At 40.5% G+C, this 27,597-nt stretch overlaps 2 protein-coding genes across 2 annotated transcripts; one reads left to right on the forward strand and one right to left on the reverse strand.

Annotated features, from left to right (window-relative positions):
- The first annotated feature begins 185 nt into the window (after window positions 1–185).
- LOC136435630 (urocanate hydratase-like) lies at window positions 186–22,096 on the forward strand. The gene is made up of 24 exons (XM_066429278.1): window positions 186–405; window positions 1,062–1,192; window positions 2,234–2,327; window positions 3,277–3,336; window positions 3,764–3,892; window positions 4,496–4,557; window positions 5,290–5,356; window positions 5,780–5,836; window positions 6,567–6,653; window positions 10,168–10,205; window positions 11,047–11,097; window positions 11,955–12,017; window positions 12,908–13,016; window positions 13,672–13,742; window positions 14,325–14,422; window positions 15,487–15,562; window positions 16,167–16,288; window positions 16,858–16,928; window positions 17,548–17,696; window positions 18,302–18,351; window positions 18,503–18,584; window positions 18,835–18,883; window positions 19,191–19,241; window positions 19,595–22,096. Exons 1-24 carry the CDS (start codon window positions 229–231, stop codon window positions 19,733–19,735), a joined length of 2,085 nt encoding a protein of 694 aa, XP_066285375.1. The 5' UTR covers window positions 186–228; the 3' UTR covers window positions 19,736–22,096.
- On the reverse strand, window positions 21,174–27,530 carry LOC136435631 (mediator of RNA polymerase II transcription subunit 20-like). The gene is made up of 5 exons (XM_066429279.1): window positions 27,417–27,530; window positions 26,781–26,923; window positions 24,113–24,237; window positions 23,257–23,388; window positions 21,174–22,298 (listed from the first exon to the last, which is right to left on the reverse strand). Exons 1-5 carry the CDS (start codon window positions 27,428–27,430, stop codon window positions 22,098–22,100), a joined length of 615 nt encoding a protein of 204 aa, XP_066285376.1. The 5' UTR covers window positions 27,431–27,530; the 3' UTR covers window positions 21,174–22,097.
- Window positions 27,531–27,597: the final 67 nt, after the last annotated feature.

Raw genomic sequence — 27,597 nt, forward strand, 5'->3', positions numbered from 1 at the left:
AACTAATTGAAATTCATGGTTCACGAAGAGTTGTTCTTTTCCCAAGTCTATCATTTCTTATCTCTACTTAACAAGCTTAAAAGACCATTTTTTCCCATTTTCCACGTTCTATAAAAGTATAAAACGTGCATTTCTTGTTTTTTACGACACCTACCACCCTACTTTTACGACATCTTGCCGACTTTCGGGCCGTTTTGCGACTATTGCCATCTTGTCTATCCCGGACTTATGAAAGTCAGTCTTTACGCAACAAACAACAACTTTGACAACTTTTCCACGATGTCGTCTCTGAAAGATGTCTGTTCTGGGCTTCCTCTAGACCCGCTGCCTGCACAGAGAGACCACGACGACTCTGTGCCCCACGCACCAATCCGAACTCCCCATCTAACCCCCGAAGAAGAGAGGGTACGTGAAAAAATTATATATTCTTCCAAAAATGTCGTCTGCAAGAATACTGACAACCGTAACTTTTCTTTAACTACAAATATAACGTTAAGTTATGATCATAAAACCTTCTTCTACTTAATTTGCTCTACTATTTGCGTTGATGAAGCTAAAATCGTTCAAAAATGTTGAGGGGAGGGGGGCGATTTTGGGTCCAAGTAGGGCGGGAAACATCAATCAAACCAAATGGAGGCACGTGATTGGTTGGCCCTGGGGGTGTGAACAGGGGCGTGGCACTTGCCGTGTTTTCCAAAACATCTTTCGAACTTTTAAAAGTTCTAGTTATTCAATTATGACAAATATTTAAAAAAAAAGAGATATGAAAAAACGCAACTCAGCAATATCATGAGCACTTAAAAATAGTTTTTTATTAAAATATTCTTCAGACATATTTTGTAACGTTACATATTACTGGTCAGATATAATAAGAATTTCATTATGAAAAGAAAATTATACACTTTCGCTAAAAATAGTTACTCAAGCAACTGGATAAAAATAGTTACTCAATCAACTGGATTCAAAATTTTATCCAGTTACTTGAGGAACTATTTTTGGCATATCTTATTACCTGGGTGTCTAACCTTCATTGATTATCTTTCTTATTTCCTGTTTTTCAGTTGGCCCTGCAGAATGCTCTGCGGTACTTCCCTCCGGAACTGCATGGGGTCCTCGCTCCAGAGTTTGCTCAGGAGCTGCGCGACTATGGACACATCTACATGTACCGCTTCAGGCCACAGTGTGAGATGAGGTGACTGTAGAAAATTTACTGTCACTTTGTAATGGTTAAATTCGGTAGAAAAATTCAGAGTGAACACAGACAGAGAGACATACACACACACACATACACACACGCGCGCACACACACACAGACACAGACAGACAACACAGTGGCGTCGTGTGGCGTAATGGATGGAACATCCGACTGTCAAACAAGGGGACCCCAGCTCGAACCCGAGCTGCCCCCAGACATGTCTGAACATGCGCCCCGACGTTGTGCCCTTGGGAAAGGCACTTAACACAAATTCCCTCACTTCACTCAGGTGTAAATGAGTAGCTAGCTCTTCTGGAGTTGGGGACGTCCCTTGGATAGGACGTTAAATGGAGGTCCCGTGTTTGGGGAGAGCCACACCCCGCACACGTTAAAGAACCCACCACATCTTTCGAAAAAGAGTAGGGGCATGCCCCGGTGTGCGATGGTCCAAATTCTTCTGGCTGGAAGTTGGTGATTCACTACAAATCACCCGGATGGAGGGCTCCATCTCGTATCGGCCAAGTGTAGCAGATTCATCAACAAGTTGATGTTGGCTACCTAACCCAAAGAAGAAGAAGAACACACATAGACAGTCAAACAGAGAGAGAAAGAGAGACACACACAACAACAAACACAGACACAAACATAAAAAACACAGGCACACACATACAGACACATACACACAGACACACACATACTAACACACACACACAGACACACATACAAACACAGACACACACACATACACCTACAAACAAACACACACACACACACACACATACAGACACACACACAAAGACACACACACACACACATTAAAGACAATTTCTGAATATTTCATTAAGTTCTATTTAATGCTTTACTTATGAGACTTGCTATACTCATCATACGATTAGCCTCACTGAATTTGATGATGAATCTTTTTTTGGACAGTCCCTCTTACATCTTTGTTCTGAAAAAAAGAAATATCCAAGGACCATGCAAGAGCTACATTGTCATAGCCCAACATTAACACCAATGATTATTTCCTGTCTCCAGAGCCTACCCCATTGATGAGTACCCAGCCCGTACTCGCCAGGCTGCTGCCCTCATGCACATGATTATGAACAACCTAGACCACAGGGTAGCACAGGTAAGGACATAGGAAAAAGTAGATATCTTGTTGTTGTATAATTCCAGCCAGTATTATTGCAGTTAGTCTGAATCAATAAAGCCCCGTGACGGCTCGCCGCCCTGTAACCGCCTCCCGCGGGAGGGGAGAGAAACCCCCGGACAGCTGGAGTTTGCGTTATACAGACTATATTGCAGTTATATACTCGGGGGTTCATCTATAGAGGGTAACAGGGGCGGAGTGCCCCCATGCCCTGACCATGCACCCCCTTATGCTGGGAAGCAGATTTTTTGACAAGCATAAAATTCTGATTGACCAGGGATGCTACATGTATATATACTAGGTCACAAGTGACCACAGTCTTCAACTGTGACCTGTCTGACAGTAACTTTGCTCCTCAGGAAGCCAAAGAATGCACCATTTTTTAAGATTTTCTAAAACTCCACAATTCCACACCATCCCCCGCTTGGTCACTCCACTGAGCACTCCCTTGCAATTTGATACATACTAGCTATAGTACAGTTGTATTGTTATTTATTACTTATATGATTATGATGTATGAGCCGGTAGCGGCCCTTTCTTCGTAAACTCAATGGCAACATCAGGCTCTGACAAACTGATTAAAAGGTTTTTAAAAAAGCAGGTACCCATCTGAGTAATGAGGCTGTTGTAACATGGCCTCCTTGAACACGGGGGCCCCATTTCATGTCTCTTCAAAAAGACGGAGCAGCACCAACCAGGATACCTTTCCCCAGATTCGAACCGGGGTCTCTCAGTTACCAACTAATTGGAACCAGGAGCTCTTGAGAAATACACATTTAATGTCATAGCCATTAGGGTATTGGTAAATTCAATTATATTTTAGGAGATAATCAGACACTGATGCCTGCGAATGATTGATTGTCAATGATAATCTTTACAGTTGAAGACATGTCAGGAGACTTGACTTTTGTTTTGCTTCTTTCCTCAGTTCCCCCATGAGTTGGTGACCTATGGAGGCAATGGACAGGTGTTTGGGAATTGGGCACAGGTAAATATCACTCACATGCATACTAAACAATTTTGGCGAGGCCTCAGGGGCGCAGCCAACAGTGGATACCTTGATAGCATTTATCCCCCAGTGAATCTGTTATTTCTTGTATTTTTTGTTTCCCACAAATACCAAAGCATAGAATGGGATACATAATCATATGCATTGTATTGAACTGTATCCTACAGGGCTGACTGGAGATTCTGTCCAACTGGATACGATTTTACCCCCATAGAGGTCTACTTGGAAATTACTGTAAATGCAGAAATGTTTGCGGTGGTGTAGTACTGCTATTGTTTTAAACGCAAACTCAAAACCACCGCGAAAACTCCATTTTCGCCCTACTGCAAAATTAAATCCCAGCAAACATTTCTGCATTTACAGTACTTGTTACCATAGACACCGATTCATAGTGTTTCTTCTCTAGTTCCTGCTGACCATGCAGTACCTGTCGGAGATGACAGAGGACCAGACACTGGTCATGTACTCCGGCCACCCCGCCGGACTCTTCCCGAGCCACAGGGGAGCTCCCAGGGTGGTCATTACCAATGGCATGGTCAGTAGATGTCATAGACAAAATTTTTTTACCTTCGCCCAGAAGGTTATGTTTTGGGTGCTGTCTGTCTATGGAAAGCAAAACTAAGTTGTGGATGATTTTTCTTTTCCTTATATTTGGTATGTGGGTAGGGGCTGGGTAAACGAAGGTTAAGTTCGATAATGAACCTCCTAGCAGCTTGCTATGGTACTGCAGCAAAACTTACGGTTTTGATACCTGATGTTCTGGACATGCTATGGTCATGATTTTTGAGTGGTAGATAGCTCTTGAGGCAGAGAGTAAGTGGCTTAGATTTGGTCCCCCTAGTGGCTTATTTGGAATTGCAGAGGCCAGTTTGTTTGAGATTCGTAAGAGAATAAGAGGTTGACATAATGTTTTGGATGTTTATTTGGCCTGTGAAATATTGGACAGGTGTGAATGCAGAACTGAAAAACATAAAACAAGGCTTGATATGTAGAAACAACTTGATGAAGTGTACAGAAAGTGTTTTTGACATGTACCGGTAGCAAATTCGTAAAAAAAATGAATTGTTTGCTTATATCAGGAGTCCATGTTGTGTCCTTTGGTCATGGTAAATTGTTTATTTTGTTTGTATCTTTTCAGGTTGTACCCAATTATTCCTCCAGGGAAGAGTATGAGAAAATGTTTGCACTAGGAGTCACCATGTGAGTCGACCATCTCTCGTTTGAACAGTTTTAAGGCCACACAAATTTTATTTGTTGATTCTCAGATTTTTTCAGAAAAACATTGGAGCCACAGGGTAAAAATAAATATAAAAAAATCTTTTGCAAATAGTCTGGGGTGAAGATAAGGGTTTACATAACATAAAGAATATTAGAGGGTTATTCAAGTTTCAGCTTTGTATGGCTCATTATATGCAATGAACCCCTTTCTTTGATCTAGTAAAATCGTGAGTAAAAATTTGTGAATGGAAATAGTGACCCAATTTTCTTTTTTTTTTTCAAAATGGGAAAAACAGGTCAGGCGATTCCGAGAAGCAGCAAAAAAGATTGGTGTACATGTGGCCTAATTATGGTATTTTTGTGTAAGATAATCTAGCACAAAAATGCCATCATTAAAACTGATAAAAAGATTAGATATGATTTATTACTATGATAAAATGAAATTTGTATATAAAGTAAAGATTATATTGCTTTATCTCTTGTGAAGCAAAGATGTATTCTATTTTCATTTTTTTGTCTCTTTTGGGTGAAAATATAATAGTTACACGGTGTTGAAATTTATTACATTTCCCTGTTATAGTAATTAGTATTATTAGCCATATGGTATGATATGAAATATTTCTCTGCCCTATCAGTGAAATTCATTGTATTTTGCTCCATGTATTGATTTGTACATTATGTATTTGATTACCTATTTATTTCTTTAATTGCTAGGTATGGCCAAATGACTGCAGGAAGCTACTGCTACATTGGACCACAGGGAATTGTCCATGGAACCACAGTATGTCAAATATCCAGTCTTTTAGAAGTCCCTTACTTCAAGTTGTTTCACATAAGTCCTTCATAGTTTTGGGATCTTCCACCATTTGCAGCTTATGCTGTGATGTCGCCTTCTCACTTGATAATTATGGTACACTGAACACTGAACACAACTTGAAGTAAAAACTTGACTTTGGAATATATTAAGCCAGGTAGCATAGTATAGGATTTTCAATTTTTTTGTGTAGCTTTCCTTTAAGAGTTCAGAGACATCATACCGAAATGGAATAATTTGATTATGCAAATGACTTACACATTTTCATAATCAATGCCTGGATATGTAAACTTTTGACTAAGTTAACTTACACATGTCACAAGTATGAACTTCCTATCATTTCACACAGATGAATTTTGTGTAAAACATTTGGAAACTGATTTCTTTTAGATCACAGTAATGAATGCAGGCCGCAAGTACCTTGGGTTGAACGACCTCGCTGGAAAGGTGAGAATATTTTTTATTTATTTGTTTCATTTTATTTTTTTATCTTAAATTGGAATTGCAACAGTACAATACACATTCGGAACACAAGCAGCTATTGCTGGTATCGTGACCCACACATAATATACCCGTTTTTTTACACCTGGGTGGAGTGAGGAAAGTCGTGGTAAGTGCCTTTCCCAAGGGCACAACATCGCTGGCGTCAGGGGATTCAAACCCGGGACCGCTGGGTTCTGGGCCAAAAACCCTGCTGTTACGCCACACGACCCCACAATATTTTAAATCCTTGCTTACTTCTGAATGTATTAGGTACCCTGTATAACTCGAAGGTGTTGAATTGCTGCTTTTTCATTTTGATAATTTGTAGGGGTACTGTAAATGCATTTAAGTTCGGGCGGTTTTTATTTCGAGCTAAGGGGAAAATTGAGTGTTCCGGGTGGTTTTAAGTTCGTGGCAGTGCTATAGTTACATACTGCTACAGTATTGGACAAAAATGTTTGGGGTGGCTTTAAGTTTGCGGTGAAACGGTCCCTGCGAAAACCACGAACATAAAACCACCGCAAACATTTCAGCATTTACAGTATTCACTTCTTTTATACAAACTTACATGTAAGTACCATCTACCAGTAGATGTATGTTTACAAAAGAATCTATGTTTACACCTAAATGTATTGTGTATTAGGAACAATGTGCTTTAATATGCCACCTTATGTATATATTTGTTTGTGCCCAGGTGTTTGTGACGTCAGGGTTAGGAGGTATGAGTGGTGCCCAGGCTAAAGCAGCTGTTGTGGCCGGCTGTATTGGAGTCATCGCTGAGGTGAGGAAATCTTCAATCTGTCATTTAAGGCAACCAAAATATGGAAATAAAACAAGTGCTTCTGGAAAAAGCTGCCATTTTCGCTCAATGAACATGATTATGTACACGTGGTTAGTTGAGGAGTATATTATAACGGGATGTGATATTCTTAATCCGTCACCCTAGCCCTTAATCCATTAACATAAACTTAAATCCCACAGGAGAACCCTTAATCCGTCCCCCTTGCCCTTAATCCGTCATGAAAGCCTTTAATCCCTCAGCATTGCCTATGATATGTCACCATAGCCCTTAATCTGTCCCTTTAGCTCTTAATCCGTCACCTTTACCCTACATCCGTGGTTATAAACTTTAATCCGACAGCATAAATCTTAATCCATCACCAGAGACCCTAATTCGTTACCCTTTCACTTAATGCGTCCACCTTACCCTTAATCCATCACCATGACCTTTAATCCGTCAATATAACCCTTAATCTGTCAACATAGCTCTTAATCCGTCAACCTTGCACTTGATCCGTCAGCATATCCATTAATCCATCACCACAGCCCCTAATCCGTTGCCCTTTCCCTTAATCTGTCATTATAACCCTTAATCTCAATCACCCTAGCCCTTAATTCTTATTATAACGTATAGTACACCTTTGGAAAATGAAGGCAGAAATGACATACATGAGGTATAAATGACATGGCACGGGTCCAAATTATGGTTGTACATTTACCAAGCAAGCAAGCAACCAACCAATCAACCATACGTAAAAGCATCCGTTGAATGGTGTTTTCCGTTATAATGAACAATAAAAAAAATTGAGGCATGGTTTGGATCTAAGATCATAATATAAAGACGTTGTATACATCAGACGGATTTTTGAAAAGAAAAAAAAAAGAGAAAAACAAACCTTCCCCTGACGGATTTTAACCGAGGACCTACGGGTCCACACGTCACGACCTTCCACGATGAGCTAGTGGTACAAGCCAATCTGGCATACTACTTTGAAGGTATCTAATGGTAAAACCTCTATGCATGGTAAATTTTTTTGTAATTTTCTTGACAAAACTAGTTTCTTCTTGTTCAGTTTTCTGGTATAGATGTAATATGGCCATGTATAAAAACATGGATGTAATGTACTACCTTCCAAGATCCATGGATCTCATGTAACGGACGTACTACACTTTTAAGTTTAAAACCTAGTTCGCAACATTTCATTAACATAATTTATGAACATTTGCTCGTTACTCGATTACTGCAATTATTAGCATGTTTCATTACACTATTTTGGGCATACAATAAGATAAAGCTATTGTTAACCACAAAATAGTTTTTTTTGTTGAGAATTTTGTTATGTAACGATAACCTAACTATGATTTAAAATGTCAACACCACACTGTAAAGTTTACAAATATACTTCAGAAACATTGATGCAGGGTTGAAAGGGTTGAATCAAGATCCATCCTACCAACAGGGTACCTTGGTGTCATTGGGTCTCAGTTCATTTTCGCGGTCAGCCGCGAAAATGAAAAAAAGCTGAAATCTTTATGGTAGTGACATTTACTAACACTGTTTAGCATATTTCCGTAATAACTTCATATTTTGAGTGCAAAAATGTGCCTTGTACATGTATGATCCCCTTAGTTTTGTGAGCCCACAAAAACCCCCGCAACGATTTTCAGTGAGTTCTCACATCACACCGACATCATATTTTTGCACGATGGACGTAGCTATACACTGTGATAGTGTTGTTTGAACTAATCATGTGTAGTAATGACTAAATAAATTGACTTGCAAATTCCGATATTCGAGCCTTAATTATAATTACTTGGGTTGCCTTTAAAGATCTAGAATTCCTATGAAATTTTCCCCTGTCATCCCAATTCCCATTGACGGAAAGATCCTTCTAAGAATCCTTTCTTTTCCATCATTGTGTGCCATATTCCTTTTCATTCAAATTTTGACATTTTTATTCTTTACCCACCAATTTTTGTCCGTAAAGGTGACAGAATGTGTTATTAAAATTTTTCCGTCATACACAGCTAAATTCCATCAATGCGGGAATCATGGGTTGCCTAGAGCTCTAATGTTTTCATTGTACAAGACTGATACATATAGAGTCTTCTCAGGAAAACGTTTTCCCATGCAAGACCTTCATACACCTGTCAAGTGATAAGCCACTCTCGCACCTGAACTCACAGTTCCCTCGGTCATGGATAAATGATTTTGTGATGTCAACAGTTCACAATGTTAGTGTTAGACACCAACCAGTGAGATAATTGAGTTACCTAAACAGCCAATCACACACAGCTGTCAAAACAACCTTTTTGATTCTGGTATCCTTTATTTGAAATGAAAAGGTTGACATCCTTTAATTTTTAGGATATACGACTGGTCTTGTAGTTAGAGTTGTTGACTTAGGTTTGAATCCCTCAAAGCAGTGTTTTACTGTGCCTTTGGGAAAGGCCTTAAGCACCTATTTCCTCACTTGACTCAGGTGAAAATGAGCACCTAGCTTTGTTTAGGGAAGTCATCTTGGATAGGACGTAAAACCGGAGGTCCAATGCTTGAGGAGAGCCCCTAGCAGTTTTTTAATCCCTAGCAGTGTTTTAGTGTGCCTTTGAGAAAGGCCCTTTACACCTATTTCCTCACTCTACTCAGTTGAAAATGAGTACGTAGCTTCAGTTAGGGATGTCCTCTTGGATAGGATGTAAAAGCGGAGGTCCAATGTTTGAGGAGAGCCCCTAGCAGTTTTCGAATCCCTAGCAGTGATTTAGTGTGCCTTTAAGAGACCCTTTAACACCTATTTCCTCACTCGACTCAGTTAAAAATGAGTACCCAACTTTGGTTAGGGATGTCCTCGTGGATAGGGCGTAAAACCGGAGGTCCAGTGTTTGAGGAGAGTCACATCTATCGAAAAGAGTAGGGATCCTTCCCGGTGTGAGTGGATCAAACCTTATACAGTCTGGTCTTACGCAGCTTGTACGCTTCAGTACAAAACTTGTGTGTTACACCTTAGGCCACACCAATTTAATTTCTTGGTTGAGATTTTTTTGTCAATTTTAGCAAAAAGAAAATCATGAAAACAGAAGGCTGGGGTGAAAACTTGCACCTGACCCTGTTCACTCCCTGAAATTGTGTGCACCAAAGTACAAACTTTCCTTTGAGGTTCTGTTTTCCTGTTGATTTTGCAATCCATCATTTAAAAAAAAATTCTGTTAACCAAGAAATTAAAATGGTGTGGCCTTACTATACAAAAGTATAGTATAGGGTGTTATGCCTAAAGGCAGTTTACCGATTACAAAAACATGCAAACAAACAAAAAAGAACAGACTCTCTGATCTTAGCTATTTGTGTAGACAGCCAACAAGGTGAACAAAGAAACAGGTGCAGGTGAAGCAAGTGCAAAGTAAGAGTTGGGACTTCCTGTTGTAGTGTTTGGTTACAAAAACATCTTCATTGTCCATGGACCATGACACATTTCCTGTTAATAACACTGGCTGTCACCTTGTCACATATATCATTACAGGTCAGCGAGGATGCACTGGTGAAGAGGCACAAGCAGGGGTAAGGGCAATGTCAATTGTATTATTGTGTAATACTATACCATCATCCGAGGAGCCACCATCTCAAATTTCAAACTATCAACGCCAGAACTGACACATACAAACACTCGTATTTCCCCCGTACCATTCCCCAGTGGAACGCCCTGCCTGGCACGGTTGTGACGGCTCCCACCGTTGAGTCTTACCATGCCAGGCTGGAGGCCTGCCCGCCATAGCCCGGGACCTCAAACTTCCCCCCTACTTTGCCCCTGATGATGGGGCTATATGGGCGTAACGATGACGATCATGATGATACTCTCATTTCTTCTTTCCTTTCACTCATTCACATAGTAAATATTTATTTATTCATCTGTCCATCCATCCATCCTTCCTTCCTTCCTTTCTTCCTTCCTTTTCTTTGTAAGTTAAGTTATTTCTGTCTGCTTGAAGCTTTCGAACGTACTAATGAGTTCTTATAATCAACAAGGTTTGTCAGTACATCTTGTTATATTTATTTTTGATGGTAGAAATGCACACTATAGGAATTTACTGCCAATAATCGCATATTGTTGTTACTGGTAAATCCATTTCATGTTGCGGTTGGTAAGTCTAGCGGTTGGGGGAAAGGGAGTAGTTTATAGCATTTAATCTTAACGGTGGGATCAAACATCACTGTCTCAAATGTTGGTAATCAAACATTTGCGATGATGAAATTTTAGCGGTTGACTAGTAGCCGTTAAAGTTACTGCAGCTAAAATTAAGTTACATATTAAACAAATCAAAAATTACAGTATTGTTATGTAGTTGCTGTTTCCCTTGCATGTGTAAAACATGACTAATAGTATGTACTGTTTTGTTTGCAGGTGGTTGATGGAGACAACCTCCAACCTGGACGAATGCATGAACATGATCAGGTGTGATATGTCTGATCAAGGAGGTTATATTATATAACCTCTTTCGTCTAATTAAGTACTGGTAATAGAAGAGTAGTTGTAGTTTATTTCAGTACTTACTGAGTGTAACGGTGTGGTTCAAGCGCCACTTGCTGACCAGTCTAAATGGTCCGGACCTTTTAGCCTAGTGGTAAGTGCGTTGGGTTTGTGAGCTGTTTGGGACGCTGTACAATACAACATGTAATAATTTGCTCGCAGGACAATTCAAGAAGGTTAAAGATGGACTTTCATATCTTATGATATACTTTTTGTAGGTAGGTAGGTCATGGCTTTTGAGGAACGAGACAGTGATTTAAGTTTGGAAATGTTTTTAAGATGAATTTCTTTACCATTTGGACTGACCTTTCATAACATGTCCCCGTGGCGCAAGCGGTAACGTGACCCCCGCTGCTTCGCCATCTGGATCAAATTCCGTGGATCCTGGGGCCCGAGTTTGATCCTAGGGGTCGACACCAGCTCGGACATGTTGTAAGGGATTGCATTCGTCATTTCGAATGGTGACATAAAGCTGGCGGCCCTGTGTATGAGGGAGCTTCGGGCGTAAGCCTCAAGCGTCAAACCTCTGCACGTAAAAGAACCCAACACACTTATCGAGAAGAGTAGGGGTGACCCGGTGTGCTTCAGGCCAAAAACGCGAGCCGTGGCAAAGCCGCATTGCACTACCACTAGCTACTTAAAAAAGCATCATGCTTCGATGACTGCTTTACTTAGCTATGAAGCACCACCTAGCAGGTTTATGTAGAAATGCAGTACTGGTGATGAGTTCAGATTGTACAGGCTCTATGGATGTATTGAACTTGATGTTCTGTTCTCTCCAGGAGGTACAAGAGGGAGAAGAAGACAACCAGCATTGGTTACCTCGGCAATGCTGTGGATCTCTGGTAAGTAATACAGGTCTCACTCGGCAATTAAGCTTTATGACTGCATCTCTAGAAAACGAACAACTGTTCTGAAGATGTTTTGCTTTCTGTTGGAAGCACACATGTTCGTCATGCAATGAAAAAAGTTTCACCCAAATCTAACCTAGACAACGATATTTAGCGCATTTTAAACTGCAAGTAGCAACTACTCGCACGAGGCCGCTGTTGTACCGCCAGCGGCTGACCGCAGCACTCATGCCAAAATGCGTACACGTCCTACCTATCGCTTGGATGATGAAACTTTCCTACCTAATCCTGACAGTAATAAACAAGCTTTCATCTCAAATTCTTTTTATATCAGGTGGGGCCGATAAAAGGCAATTTATGATCCACCTAAACACACGCTTTCTATGCCCTGTTATTTTTTTAGCCCGGATTCTTTGGGACACGTAGACTAATTCAGGCATGAGACCTTAAAGCATATCCATACTATGTATCAATATAGTTGCTCTATTTTCAAAGACAAAGTTGTGATCAAGTTCCATTTCTTACAGTGAAAAATGAATAAATTTATTGTTAAGATATTTGAGCAGTATAATCATATACACATGGCATTTGTATTTAAAAAAAAAGTGCGCTGATAGCTGGAAAAATATTAAAAATTTGTGAATCCAGAAACAAACTGAGGAAGTTTCTACTTAACCTCTACAATGCTGTGTAAATTTTTGGACACCTTTCTTGTGCAATTGACTTGGTGCTTAATTGGCAATTCGAGGCATTTTAGTGTACTGACATTAAACATCATGCAATACACGCTACCTCCTTATCTGTGAACATTTGAGTCTGAAATAAAAAGAAGCCAGGATGTGCTTTTTCACATGGCCTTAAAGTTTACTGTCTGTTTGTCCCAGGGAGCGGCTAGTGCAGGAGTATGACAGTACCGGTGAGCTGTTAGCAGACCTGGGGTCTGATCAGACGTCCTGCCACAACCCGTACGGTGGGGGATACTACCCTGTACAGGTCAGTAATACGTATAGAATACGACACGGTGTATTCCGTATCGCCCTAGGTTCCGGCCCGACCGCGGGCTGTTTTAATGCGGGAGGGCCGGGACCGAGGGTGATGCGGAATACACCGTGTTGTATTTTATATATGTCATACCCACCCGAGAAAACACGCAATTCAATGTGAAATGCCCCCAAAGTTGAGAAAAGTTGGTGTCCTCAAACAAAACATTGTAACAGCCGCAATTCCAGCGACCGAATCAATTATTCAAATTTTTGACAGCGGCGCACTTGAAATGCATTCTTAATATTCTATGGAAGCCCATGTGATACAAGTAGAACCCCGTGCAATACGGTAAATTATCACACGATGCGGAACACCCGTATCGAACGTTTTTTTGCGGCCCAGGTATGACATAAATACACATACATTGTACATGTCACATGACAACAGTTTATCACAATATAACTGTGTTGTTTTTAAAAGTGCCACTTACTGACCAGTCTAACTGGTCCAAACCTTTTAGCCTAGTGGTTAGTGCGTTGGGTTTGTGTGCTGGCTGGCCCAGGGTTCGATTCCCAGGAGACTGTACTACTTGCCCCGTGCATTTCAACAAGTTTCATGTTACAGTTAAGAAATACTTATGATTATTCATGTTGATGTATTACAGTTGACGTTTACTGAGGCCAATGAAGTGATGCACAGTGACCCTCTCAGGTTCAAGAACTTGGTGCAAGAGAGGTCTGTAATTTTCTTTGCATTGTAGCTTCATATTAACAAAAATTGTTACAATCTATAATTGTATATACATCCGACACAAGATTACCACCTACCAGGACAGAGATATTTACTAGGATATTATCATGCCCTGTTCATATATCCACCTATGTAGGCAAATTTATATACAACTCTATGCAAAAACGAGACAGTAAAAATAAAAATTATAAATTCCTGACACAGCATACTGCTACCAACATAGTCTGTTTTAGAGCATTATTCTATAGATTATTTCTGTTAGTCCTAGCTTAAACTAGTCATTTGTATATGTTAACTATTATTTCCTTGCTATTAGCAATAGTTTGACTTTCATGTGCGTACGTTGCCATACATCGTACCAGTTACAATTGTCGCGCAATAAAGTTCTTCTTCTTCTTCATTTCTTACTTCAGATTTCATACTTCATATTCATTAATTAATCTTTATTATCACATCAACTAGCATCTAATCCTTGTTGTTACCAATACCAGAAACTGCTTGTTTGGTTTAGTCTACCTTGCAGGACATTACCATAAAATGCCAGCATTGTTTAACTTTGTTTGACAGCCTTCGTCGTCAGATCACTGCGATCAATAAGCTCTCTGAGCGAGGGATGTTCTTCTGGGACTACGGAAACGCCTTCTTACTGGAGTGTAAACGGGCTGGTAGGTATATTAGATGAAGTATATGATTAACATTTAAAGTAAATTGTAGGTTATTGAGGTCACCTTTAAAGGAAACCCAAGCAATATTAGGGCCCGAAAATCAGATTTTGAAAGTCAATTTATTTTGTGATTTCTATATAATTATTATTAGTTCAAACAACACTATCACAATGTATAGCGACGTCCATCATGCAAAAATATAACAGTGTTGTGATGTGAAAAGTCCCTGGAAATCGTCGCAGGTTTTTTTTTGTAAGCTCGCGAAACTAAGGGGATCATCATAAGGCATGTTTTGCGCGGTTTTAAAATGCTTAAAGTATGAAGTTTTTACGCAAATGTGCTAAACAGTGTTAGTAAATGTCACTAGCAAAAAGATTTCAGCGTTTTCTTTATTTCCATTTTTGGCCCTAATATTGCTTTGGTTGCCTTTAAGAAGAAAGCTGAAATAGTGCCATCACTCACTCACTATCTGGTTTAATGTCTTCTGTTCCCCATCACCCGGCGGTCGTACGTGCTTGCACATGTGTGGGGGAGCTTATAATTATCTTCGCCAAGAAGATTATGTTTTTGTTAGCGTTTGTATGTATGTATGTATGTATGTATGTAATGTATGTATGTGTGTATGTAAAAAGCAGAATTAATGGAGAAGGCCTTGATGGATTGTCTTGATATTTGGTATGTGGGTAGGTCTTGATGAGACCTCCAAATGATTAGATTTTGGGCCCCCTAGTGACTTGTTACAGTACTGCAGCATAACTTCCTGGTTTAATATCTCGTGTTCTGGACATGCTATGGTCACAATTTGTCAGTGTTAGAAAACTTTTTGGAAAGAGAGTAAGTGGTATATGTTTGGGCCCCCTAGCGGCTTTTTTGGAACTGCAGGAGCAGGTTTGCTTCAGAGTTTAAAAGGGAATAACTGAAGAAGGGCTTGATAGATGATCATGATTTTTGGTATGTAGATAGCTTGTTTGTTTTAATATCGTTTATTTCTTATACTTAATATGCTTATTCATGTAGTACAAGTTTACAAAAATGTATTTTATTTTTGTTCCATGTTTTTTCAGGTGCTGATGTTAGTAAAGAAGGAGACACTCTGGGCACCAGGTTCCGTTACCCTTCATACGTACAGGATATCATGGGGTGAGGAAAATTTCATATCTTCAATATGATCACACAATTCTAATCATACGGACAACATCCTCCAAATCTTATGTTGGGTGGAAAAGTATCTAGCTTGTCTAGAGGTAAATTATTTTATGTCATACCTGGGCCGCGAAAACGGGTGTTCCGCATCGTGTGACAATTTTTCACACGGGGTCCTACTTGTATCACACTGGCTTCCATAGAATATTTTGAATGCATTTCGAGCGAGCCGGTTGCACCGCCGTCAAAAATTTGAATACCGGATTCGGAGGTTGGAATCAATGTTGTTATAGACACAAAACTCTCTCAACTTCTGGCGCCTTCCGCATTTAAATGTGTGTTTTCTCGGGTTGGTATGACATGAATAAAATACAACACGGTGATACGGAATACCCTGTGTTGTATTCTATATTTACATTGCGTTGCATCAGTTCCATCATTAAGATAACAGTTTCAACATATTGTATCATTTTGCGTTAGTCTAACAGATGGAAATTTTAATTTGGAAAAATTATAAGCATTGTCCTATATCTTTACCATTTTTGAATGGTGTTAAATTGTTGTTTTGGTCTTTCTGAATGTATTTCTGTAATTTGATTAGTGACATCTTCTCCCTGGGTTTCGGCCCGTTCCGCTGGGTGTGCACGTCTGCGAACCCTAACGACCTGGCCACCACGGACGAAATCGCAACATCGGTACTGGAGGACATCATCAACAAAGGAGGTATGTTTGGATTCTGATTTTATCAGAATTGCAACAGTGCAATGCACGTGGGACACAGGCAGCTATTGCTGGTGTAGTGACCCACACACATAATGTACCCGTTTTTTACACGTGGGGAAAGTCGTGTAAAGTGCCTTTCACCCAAGGGTACAACATCGGTGGCGTCAGGGGATTCCAAACCGGGACCACTGGGTTCTGAGTCAAAAATCCTACCGCTACGCCACACGACCCCAGTTACATTTAATTTAACAAGTTGTATTACAGTGTATTCCCTGTTGTCAAGCTGTGTGGAGTGCATGTGTGGTGGGATGAGTTCTGTGAAAACGATTTTGAAAAGTGTATGATGTGATGAAAAATGTTTTCAAGACAGGAAAAAAGAAAAGATGAAAGAAATGGAAGACCTCTTGACATGAAGATTGAAGAAGAATTCCACCAATATTCATTCAATTATATAACTTTGAAATTGCTCAATTCATTTATTTGTTCATGACTTAAGCTCAATACCATAAGAAAGATGCTGTATTGCACTTAATTTATAACTATAATGGATCCTGTATTGTCTTGCACAGTTCCAGAGAGTGCAAAGCAGCAGTTCCAGGATAACATCAGGTGGATTAAGGAGGCAGGCATCCACAAAATGGTCAGTAAATACAGACCTGCAAGTCTTGCTTCGTTCGGTGTAATATAACCAGCTACTGCCGCCCTGTGTTTCTGCCAAGCTGGTTTGTTAGAAGGGCGGTTATACCGGCTATATAGATGCAGATACAAATGCATGAATGCATGCCGGTAAAGTGCTTTTAATTTGTTTTTTTCTGCAAATCCTTGTTGTTGCAGTTAGCTGTGTACCGGTGCACAGTTCACCGGTACAATAACTGTACAATCAATAAGGTACAGGTCCAAAATACCTGAACCCTGGTGGACCGGTACTGGACCTGTACTAATCAGGTCAAGCCTGACTCAGGGGATGGCCACTTTGACAGATAAAATTACTATGAAATCACTGTGTCAGTGCACTGAAGCTACATCTATACTATACACAAAATGTACTCCAGCACATAAAACACATTTGCAAGGCAAATATTATGTTGTTACCAGTTCAAATATGCTTTTTTCCTTATTGAAAATCTTACATTTTCTGAACAAGTAGTTTAGGTACAGGTTCAGGTCCGGACCTGTACCTAAATTCGTGTACCTGTACCTAAAATTTGTTTACAGTGTTGTAATGATGTACATGTACTTAATGTTATGTTACTTCCCAGGTTGTGGGATCCCAGGCCCGTATCCTGTATGCAGACCGTGTGGGTCGGATCGCCATCGCCACGGCGTTTAACCAGGCAGTGGCTGATGGGAAGTTACAGGGGCCGGTGGTCATCAGTAGGGACCACCACGATGTCAGCGGAACAGACAGGTCGGAAAACGTTGTTGTTGTTTTGGGGAAGTGGTTCAAAAGTGGGCCTTTTGGGGGTTGATCACAGAAAGGAGATTTATCAGTACACGTCAGCTGATTTTTAAGGAAACTTTATAGATGTCCTCTCTCTCTCTTTCTCTATCCAATTTAACGTCTTTTATTCCCCATCACATGGGGGTTGGACGTGCTTGCACATGGATGGGGGAGCCCCAGGACTCCTCATCAAATGCAAGTCTTTTTTGTAGCAAGAGTTTTTTATGGCTGGATGCCCTAATCCTAGCTAATCCCTACTGCTGGGCTTAGGACATGGGAAATATGCCTTTCCCAAGGGCGCAACGTCAGGGTACATGTCCGGACATGTCCTAAATGTCTAATCATATCTATGACTACATTCTATGCATACAATAGGAATGTTTATTTGCTTTGAAGTATATTTTACCTTTCATACAATAATTTACACTACAGACAGCATTGGGGACTTTGTGTGATGTAAGAGTTCTGTTATAATCTGGAATGAGTCACCCACTTCTCATCATTAGATATATAATGTTACATGTATGGTGGTTGACTGCGTTGAAGTTACAATAATCATATTTCTCTTACAGCCCTTTCAGAGAGACCTCCAACATATACGATGGTTCAGCATTTTGTGCTGGTAAGTTTTTGTGTTATGCGAGTTAACTTATTTTTTATTTTATACATTCAACTCTGTGACAAGATATTGGCTGGGTCTTTTACTCCCTGGTCATAGGCCTAGGTATTTGATATCATAACTGATAAAATGATTATCACTATTTCTACCACAGATATGGCCGTACAGAACTTTGTCGGTGACTCGTTCCGAGGTGCCACATGGGTAGCCCTACACAACGGTGGGGGATGTGGCTGGTAGGTGCAGCTTTCAGTTTGGTCTTCAAAATACTGTAACCGATAGTATCATTCTAATGATTTATACTTGACTCTATGTTGCGAGTTTTAGACGTTTTCCTTGTTTCTTTGTTCTGTGATCTGCTGGTAGATTCTAGCTAATGTCAGGACCAATGTGTAGCCTCTTACAGCATGAATGTGTTGCAAAAATGGACAATCATTCAAAATGGAAAATAACATCATTTTACCCTTAACATTTTTACCTTCCCAGGGGTGAAGTTATCAACGGTGGCTTTGGTCTGGTGCTGGATGGTTCAGAGGTAGGTCATTCTCTTTGTAATAACTAGAATATGGGGATAAGCCTAATGTTTCTCTAAATCAAAGAAAAGGCTCTCATGTCTGGTACTACATTTAAAGATTTCTACCATTTTTGTGGGGGATGTCCCTATATATAGATAGCTCAACTGGTAGCAGCCTCACAGTTGAGCTCCTGGTTCCAATAAAGTTGGTAACTTTGAGACTACGGTTCAATCCTGGGTCACAACATCTTGGTTGGGGCTACACCATATGCATATTTGTGGACTTGCTGCAGTTTTTTTAAATGATCCATTTTTATTCCCCTCCAAGGATGCTGGTGAGAGGGCTAAGATGATGCTTCAATGGGACGTCTCCAACGGGGTAAGACATGTACACATCTTAACCACAAAACAACAGAAAACAGTTGGTCTTTTCTGTGGAATATATTTAGAAGTTCTCAGGTAGCGTGCGTAGTCCAGTAGGTAGCTTACGTAGTCCAGTCGTTAGCGATCTTGCTTCTGGAACTACATGTAGAAGTTGCGAGTTCGATCCCAGCTGTGTTGCTCACCCGACATGCACACTACCGGAAATGTTCGTTGTGCTTGTTGAAAAGAGCTAGGGGAATTTCCTTGGTACAATGAACCTGTAAATACTGTACATAGCGTCTGTCTTCTCTGTCACGACCAGCAGCTTTTTTTCCTTAATTGATTTCACAATCCTCCTGCTCTTCCCAGGTTGCTAGGCGTAGCTGGTGCGGCAACCAGAACGCGAAGGAGGCCATCTGTCGTGCCATGGACCAGAACAGCAAGTTGAAGGTCACCATGCCTCACGCTGTGGAGGACGACACTCTACTGGAGAGGGCCTTCCGCAACTAGCAACTTCCGACACCTCATCTTTCAACGTATCAATGTAGATTAGAAAGGTATTGGTGTCAGAAAATATGATAGGGTCCTGCATGTACATGTACTAGTACTATGCAAGGAAATCAACTCCAGTAGTGAATAGATAGTCTCTACCAGACTAACCACGCCGGCTATAGGGAGATTTGTCAGGGGATTTTGGCCACCATTGGGTTTCATTTGCAGGCCCAGGATGGCATATTGGACCCTCTCTTCATAGCCGACTCCCTTGGCATACTATTCATTCTATTCGGCCAATTTCTACTATTTGCCCAGCCATCCGCGGGGCCTGGTAGAGGCTAGTGAATAGAGATGAGGGGGATATAGACTCAGTCCTGTTTGGGACCGCATCCTTGCACAGCGCCACCATGTGGCAAGGAGTAGTACTGTCCATTCTGGCCCTCGAGGAAGGTACATGTAGCTGAGTTATCAAAACATTAGGTAAAGACCACTTAGGCTGTGATTAAAGAACTCCATTTTCCTTTTTCTCACACAGTGCTCTTGGTGATGGAAACATAGTTCTAAAATAGTGCGTACATATAGAATACAACACGGGGTATTCTGTATCACCCAAGGTACCAGCCCAACCGCGGGTCGGATCGCCCGACGGCCGGAGGGCGATCCGACCCATGGGAGGGGCTGGGACCGAGGGTTATGCAGAATACAACGTGTTGTATTTTATTTATGTCATACCTTGGCCATACCCACCCGAGAAAACACACATTTCAATGCGGAATGTGCCAGAAGTTAAGGGAGTTTTGTGTCCTCGAATAAGAAACTGAAACAACATAGATTCTAACCTCTGAATCCGGTATTCGAATTTCTGACGGCGGCGCAACCAGCGCGCTCGAAATGCATTGGAATTATTCTATGGAAGCCTGTGTGATATAAGTCCCGAATCCTATGTGATCCGGATAGTTATCACACGGTCCAGAACACCCGTATCAGGCATAGGCATGACATAAATGTACATAATATTATACAATTAAGCGTAGGTACATTGGTACTAAGAGACTCCCAGGCCTTTATATAATCATATGCTGCTGTTAGGTGCATGGACAATCTTATCAATAGGACAAGATTTGTGTAAAATGAACACTGGTGTTGTCTTCCTTGTTGAAGTCTTCAAGGCTCCTTGACATAGATATTTTTCTAGAATATGGTTTGTGCCAAAGCTTTGTTACAGTGGCTGTAGATAGAGCTTAGCAACTTGCAATTATTGTAAGTACTGTCAGTGGTACCACGAAGTTGAGCAAATCCAAATTCTGAAGGATTATAAACTTTTAAGTGCAAGCTTTTTTGAATCTCAAAAGGCAAAGAACTATGTTCTTAAATTAAAAAAAAAGATGCACTACATGTGAAGTGGGATGACAAGGACACAATGTGTAGGAAAGAAAAGTCGTGTCCAAAATAATACGTTCATAGCTCAAATAGTTTTATTGAACCATTTTCTTTGAAATTGGTGAGCTAGTTAGTAATAGGTTTGGTATCTGTTTTCATCAGTATAATACATGTGTAGTAATATGAGGTGTCTCAAAAAGAAAAAAAATGTCGTAAGAGTTGCTAATGATATCTTTTTCAGGGTGGAGATTACGATTGAAGTTTGACAGAGACTCCAACATTTAAGGGTAGTCTCTCATTTATAAATCCTAAATTTCAAGTCGATCAATTGATTTTAATTGACATGAATCGAAGTTGAAAAGGTCTGACTGTCTCATCAGGGGATACAATTCTTGAACATGTATCTTTGAATTTAAAGACTCCGATTGCGATCTCCACCAGCAGAATTTTGTTTAATATATATGAGGTTGGAATCAGGGTTCAGATTAGAATCAAGTTGGAATTCAAATCGTGTTATTGTTGCAGACTTCTGCATTACGAATTTGAATCATGTATGCTTGACAGCATTGAATTTAGAGCATCCCTTGCCAAACTGTTGTATAATGTAGCATTAATGCCGCACTACACGTGCATTAGCTGAGCATATTTGGCATTAATGCTGGGTCTCCTCTGCTCCCTGCATGACTAAAGGCCGCGGCAGAAAGCACTAATGCTGGAAAGATACCAACTAATTGGTTGAAGCCTTGGTTCAAGGCATGGCTGCTAGGACATTGAGGGAGTGGTACTTGGACAACCATAATTACCATAAAATTACAGTGGCAGTGTGCACTAACCAAGAATTGGTGCTGCATATGCATTTCTGGCATTAAGGCTACATTAGACGACAGTTTGGCAAGGGATTGCAGTTCTTACTTTTGTTGCTGATACTTCTTGCCTTAGTGACGGTGAAAGGTGCTTTAAAAAATGTAGAAAAATAAAATATAACAACAAATTGTTTCTACTTGTTCCCTGTACTTTTTCTATAGTTGTTAAAGTGTTCTAAGTACTGTAAGATGGTGTCTGTTGGGGCATATATCCCATCCATCTTGTTGGCCAGGACTTGTGGGACAGGTGGCTTGTTGTCTCCCATGAACGTTCCCATGAACTCTGTTAGGAGACTCCAACAGTCGTTTGGTACCACACATGGTGTGTATTCAACCTGGGGGAGGGGGCAGAAAGAAACAGTGAAAATGGGTCCATATATATACCGAAATGCACCACCGAAATGCACAAAATACACATGAATATGGATTAAATCTACCAAAATACAGTATGATTTGATGAGTAAACATCACATGGGTGCTATATTTCGGCATAAAATAGTGTATTTATGGCCCTGGCGACAAGAAAAAGACAGAAAATACTTGGCGATCCTGGCCGGCCCGCCAACATCTTTGTTATCATACGCCATGTTTGTTTGTTTTTTGTGGTATATAAGTCATTTACATTACATAGACTGGTTAAATCTACCGAAACGCAGTATGATTTGATGAGTAAACATCACGGTGCGATATTTCGACATAGAATAAATGTCTAACTTTACATAGCACTGTGAACAAGTAATTCACAGAAAATACTTCGCGATAATGGCGGAAAATTATGCGACAGCGGGCCGGTATTGTCAAGTATGTTCTGGCTTTTTCTTGTCGCCAGGGCCATAAATACATGATTTTATGCCGAAATATAGCAACCTGTGATGTTTACTCATCAAATCATACTGTGTTTTGGTAGATTTCACCCATATTCAAGTGTATCACGACACTGTGTATACACGGACCGTATGAAAGCTTTGGTATACTATGCATGGGTGACCCTGTTGTACTTCTGTATTGCTACTTTTATGTATACACTCAGGTAATTGAATGATGCTTTTTAAAGCAAAGATGAACTGTTAGTTCCAACACATAAATTGCTCAAAATTTTGGACTGTTCAACTTCAGGGCAATATGGCTTTGCTACGGCTTGCATATTTAGTCAAGCATACTAGGTCACTCAGTCTGTATACTACATGTTGTAGGTCACCCCTACTCTTCTCAGTAAGTGTATTGGGTTCTTTTGTATGCTTGTGGTAACTCCAAACAGAACAAAGTTTACTTAAAGTGAGATAACATACAAACCTCTACTAGTATTCCTCTTGAACTTGCGGTTGGTCCAGTGGTCACAGTGCCAATCTTCACTATGAAGTCTATGTACTCGTATCTTGGTCCCTTCACTTCGATCTTAGCTCCTTTTCTTGGGGTGTAGAAACCCTTGGATGACAAATACATGAAAATTAAAATATTAGCACAAAAGCTGAGTACTAAATGTCTTGGTGGACTTTATCTGTGACATATATACAAGCATAATTTTGTTTCTGAAACAAGTTAACTTTCATTAGGCCACGCCAATTTTTTTTGTTGCTTCTCGGAACAGCCTGTCCTGTTTGCATTGCATTAAAACGAGCCATACAAAGCTGAAACTTGAATAATCCTCTTATTCTTTATATGTTAACCCTTATCTTCACCCCAGACTATTTTCAACAAAAAAAAAAATTTTCTCGCCCTGTCGCTCCAGTTTTTTTCTGAAAAAATCCGAGAATCAACAAATAAAATTGGTGTGGCCTTATTAATGAAAATATAAATGAAATTGCAGTTCACATGGCTCATATAACAATTATGAAATGATAGAAATTACTAAATTACATAAAACATGCTTTGTATCTATACACAATGTATTTTGACCCCAAAAAATGTATAGATGAATAAAACTGGAAAAAAATGTTATATGACATACTACTTTCCTTGAGACGTTGATGAAGGTTAGAAATCCAGGTAATAAGATACGCCAAAAATAGTTATTCAAGCAACTGTGGATGAAATCTTAAAACAGTCAGACGTTTCAGACAGCATCCGCTATCTTTCGTCACTGTCCGAAACGTCTGACTGTTTCAAAATTTCATCCAGTTGCTTGAGTGACTATTTTTGGCGTACTTACCTTTAGTTTTGTCATCAGCTGGTCAAAGTAACTGTCTGCCACTAGACATGTGCCTGAGTCCATGATGGCAAAACAGGTCAGGGGATGTTCAGTGTTGTGCATCACGTGGGCAGTTTTAGATGGAGCTGGAAAAAACACACACAGCATAACACAGTTAAGTATAAGGTGTACAGTACTTGACTACTGTTCAAGTTTGCACTCAGCACAGAGATAGAGTATGGGTATTGAACACACAGCACTAGTGCTACCATGTACTACTGTAAATGCAGAAATGTTCGCGGTGGTTTCAACTTTCATATTTGCGGTTTTCGTGGGGACCGTTTCACCGAACTCTTAAAACCACCGCAAACACTCTATTTTTGCCTTAGCGCGAAATGAGAATCACGCGAACTTAAATGCATATTTTACAGTAGTAGTGGGCTATACGGCTGTAGTATTATCTGTACATGATTGTATGAACTTAAACTAACTAAGATATAACTTACTGATGGACTGTCCTGACATGTAGGTCTCACAGTCCACACAGAAGGACCCTGCCTTGGTTCTAACTAAGTTAGAACTTACTGATGGACTGTCCTGACATGTAGGTCTCACAGTCCACACAGATGGACCCTGCCTTGGTTCTAACTAAGTTAGAACTTACTGATGGACTGTCCTGACATGTAGGTCTCACAGTCCACACAGAAGGACCCTGTCTGGGTTCTAACTAAGTTAGAACTTACTGATGGACTGTCCTGACATGTAGGTCTCACAGTCCACACAGATGGACCCTGCCTTGGTTCTCACTAAGTTAGAACTTACTGATGGACTGTCCTGACATGTAGGTCTCACAGTCCACACAGAAGGACCCTGCCTTGGTTCTCACTAAGTTAGAACTTACTGATGGACTGTCCTGACATGTAGGTCTCACAGTCCACACAGAAGGACCCTGTCTTGGTTCTAACTAAGTTAGAACTTACTGATGGACTGTCCTGACATGTAGGTCTCACAGTCCACACAGAAGGACCCTGTCTTGGTTCTAACTAGGTTACAACTTTTTTTTTTTTTCTCTTTGACATAAACACTTTATTTTAAGATTGCAACGTACATATAAATGGTTATAGCTAAGCAGCATAACTAGTAACCTCTTGCACAGAGGTAAATATGTACACGTATTACATATTAAGATATATAATATCAACAGTGGTGCCACTGCTGTTTCATGTCCATGTGTTTCCAGGGTAGTAAACAAGTATGCTGTTGCTGCAGCCCTTGCAATAATGAAACTATGCACCTCATGAGAGCAATGCTTAAATACATTACAGAATGTTGCTATATGACTTGCTTTTTGTATGGAGAGAACTATATATGCTTCCTTAAGACAGATATCTGATTAATTAATTTCCAGGTATTTACATAGAGTATGAACTAACTTAAAGGTATATACATGTACAATTTACATGATACAGTCCGGACTAGGTTAACTAGGTTACAACTTACTGATGGACTGTCCTGACATGTAGGTCTCACAGTCCACACAGAAGGACCCTGACTTGGTTCTTACTAAGTTAGAACTTACTGATGGACTGTCCTGACATGTAGGTCTCACAGTCCACACAGAAGGACCCTGCCTTGGTTCTAACTAGGTTCGAACTTACTGATGGACTGTCCTGACATGTAGGTCTCACAGTCCACATAGAAGGACCCTGCCTTGGTTCTAACTAAGTTAGAACTTACTGATGGACTGTCCTGACATGTAGGTCTCACAGTTCACACAGAAGGACCCTGCCTTGGTTCTAACTAAGTTAAAACTTACTGATGGACTGTCCTGACATGTAGGTCTCACAGTCCACATAGAAGGACCCTGCCTTGGTTCTAACTAAGTTAGAACTTACTGATGGACTGTCCTGACATGTAGGTCTCACAGTCCACACAGAAGGACCCTGCCTTGGTTCTCTAACTAAGTTAGAACTTACTGATGGACTGTCCTGACATGTAGGTCTCACAGTTCACACAGAAGGACCCTGCCTTGGTTCTAACTAAGTTAGAACTTACTGATGGACTGTCCTGACATGTAGGTCTCACAGTCCACACAGAAGGACCCTGCCTTGGTTCTAACTAAGTTAGAACTTACTGATGGACTGTCCTGACATGTAGGTCTCACAGTCCACACAGAAGGACCCTGACTTGGTTCTAACTAAGTTAGAACTTACTGATGGACTGTCCTGACATGTAGGTCTCACAGTCCACATAGAAGGACCCTGCCTTGGTTCTCTAACTAAGTTAGAACTTACTGATGGACTGTCCTGACATGTAGGTCTCACAGTCCACACAGAAGGACCCTGCCTTGGTTCTAACTAAGTTAGAACTTACTGATGGACTGTCCTGACATGTAGGTCTCACAGTTCACACAGAAGGACCCTGCCTTGGTTCTAACTAAGTTAGAACTTACTGATGGACTGTCCTGACATGTAGGTCTCACAGTCCACACAGAAGGACCCTGACTTGGTTCTAACTAAGTTAGAACTTACTGATGGACTGTCCTGACATGTAGGTCTCACAGTCCACATAGAAGGACCCTGCCTTGGTTCTAACTAAGTTAGAACTTACTGATGGACTGTCCTGACCTGTAGGTCTCACAGTCCACACAGAAGGACCCTGCCTTGGTTCTAACTAAGTTAGAACTTACTGATGGACTGTCCTGACATGTAGGTCTCACAGTCCACACAGAAGGACCCAGCTTTGGTGGCTCCGGTTGCCTCCAACCGTCGCTGTAACATCTCCACTGCCTGCTGTCCGCTCTTTCCATCAGGCACCGGCCACTGGCTCACACTACGTGGTGGTACATGGGTGAGGACACTACTGTTACATAATACATGTATAGCAAGTCTGTCTTATAGCTTGTACCAAGTTATTTCTGACCTATACCCACCTTGAGATATCTTCAGTCCGAAGTCTTCAAAACATAATATCATAATCACTTAAGTGCTGAAAGGTACAAGGATTTCCTTGCTGCAAATAAAAATCATGCATAGGATAGAAACATGTCATTCAAAATGTTGGGTGTAAGTGACCATCCATAGGGCCAGTAAATCTGTCAAAGCTTTTCCAAATTCCGTGTCTACTCTACTCAGAGCAAGGAGGTTATATAGTGCTCAGAGCAAACATTTTAGAAATTTAGGACAATGGGCGGTGATATGAAAATTATTGTAAGTGGAAGTCTCAACTTTAGTACGGCCTATTTCCCGAACGTTAAAGCAAAGAGCTTCCACAAAATAAATCAAAATTATTGAAAAATAAACAATACAAGCAAAACATCACGTACCAAGTAACTCCCATCTTGAATAACTGTATAAAACGCTAAAATATTCACAGTGATGTTAGAAATTTTCACATTTCTGATCTACGGACGCCATCTTTGTTTGACCTTTCACCCGAATGGGAGAGGAACATACCACTACTAAAATCGGGGAAGACTCAACATCGTCAAAACTTTAATTAAGATA

Source organism: Branchiostoma lanceolatum, chromosome 5 (genome assembly GCF_035083965.1).
Source record: "Branchiostoma lanceolatum isolate klBraLanc5 chromosome 5, klBraLanc5.hap2, whole genome shotgun sequence".
Taxonomy (NCBI): Eukaryota; Metazoa; Chordata; class Leptocardii; order Amphioxiformes; family Branchiostomatidae; genus Branchiostoma; species Branchiostoma lanceolatum.

Coding starts and splice junctions, on each gene's coding strand:
- LOC136435630 (XM_066429278.1), top strand. CDS start 229: ATGAAAGTCAGTCTTTACGCAACAAACAACAACTTTGACAACTTTTCC. Junction 13,017..13,671: donor GGGGATACTACCCTGTACAG/GTCAGTAATACG, acceptor GATGTATTACAG/TTGACGTTTACTGAGGCCAA. Junction 19,242..19,594: donor AATGGGACGTCTCCAACGGG/GTAAGACATGTA, acceptor TGCTCTTCCCAG/GTTGCTAGGCGTAGCTGGTG.
- LOC136435631 (XM_066429279.1), bottom strand. Junction 24,238..26,780: donor CATGTCAGGACAGTCCATCA/GTAAGTTCTAAC, acceptor TGTTTTTTCCAG/CTCCATCTAAAACTGCCCAC. Junction 23,389..24,112: donor AGCTGATGACAAAACTAAAG/GTAAGTACGCCA, acceptor TTGTCATCCAAG/GGTTTCTACACCCCAAGAAA.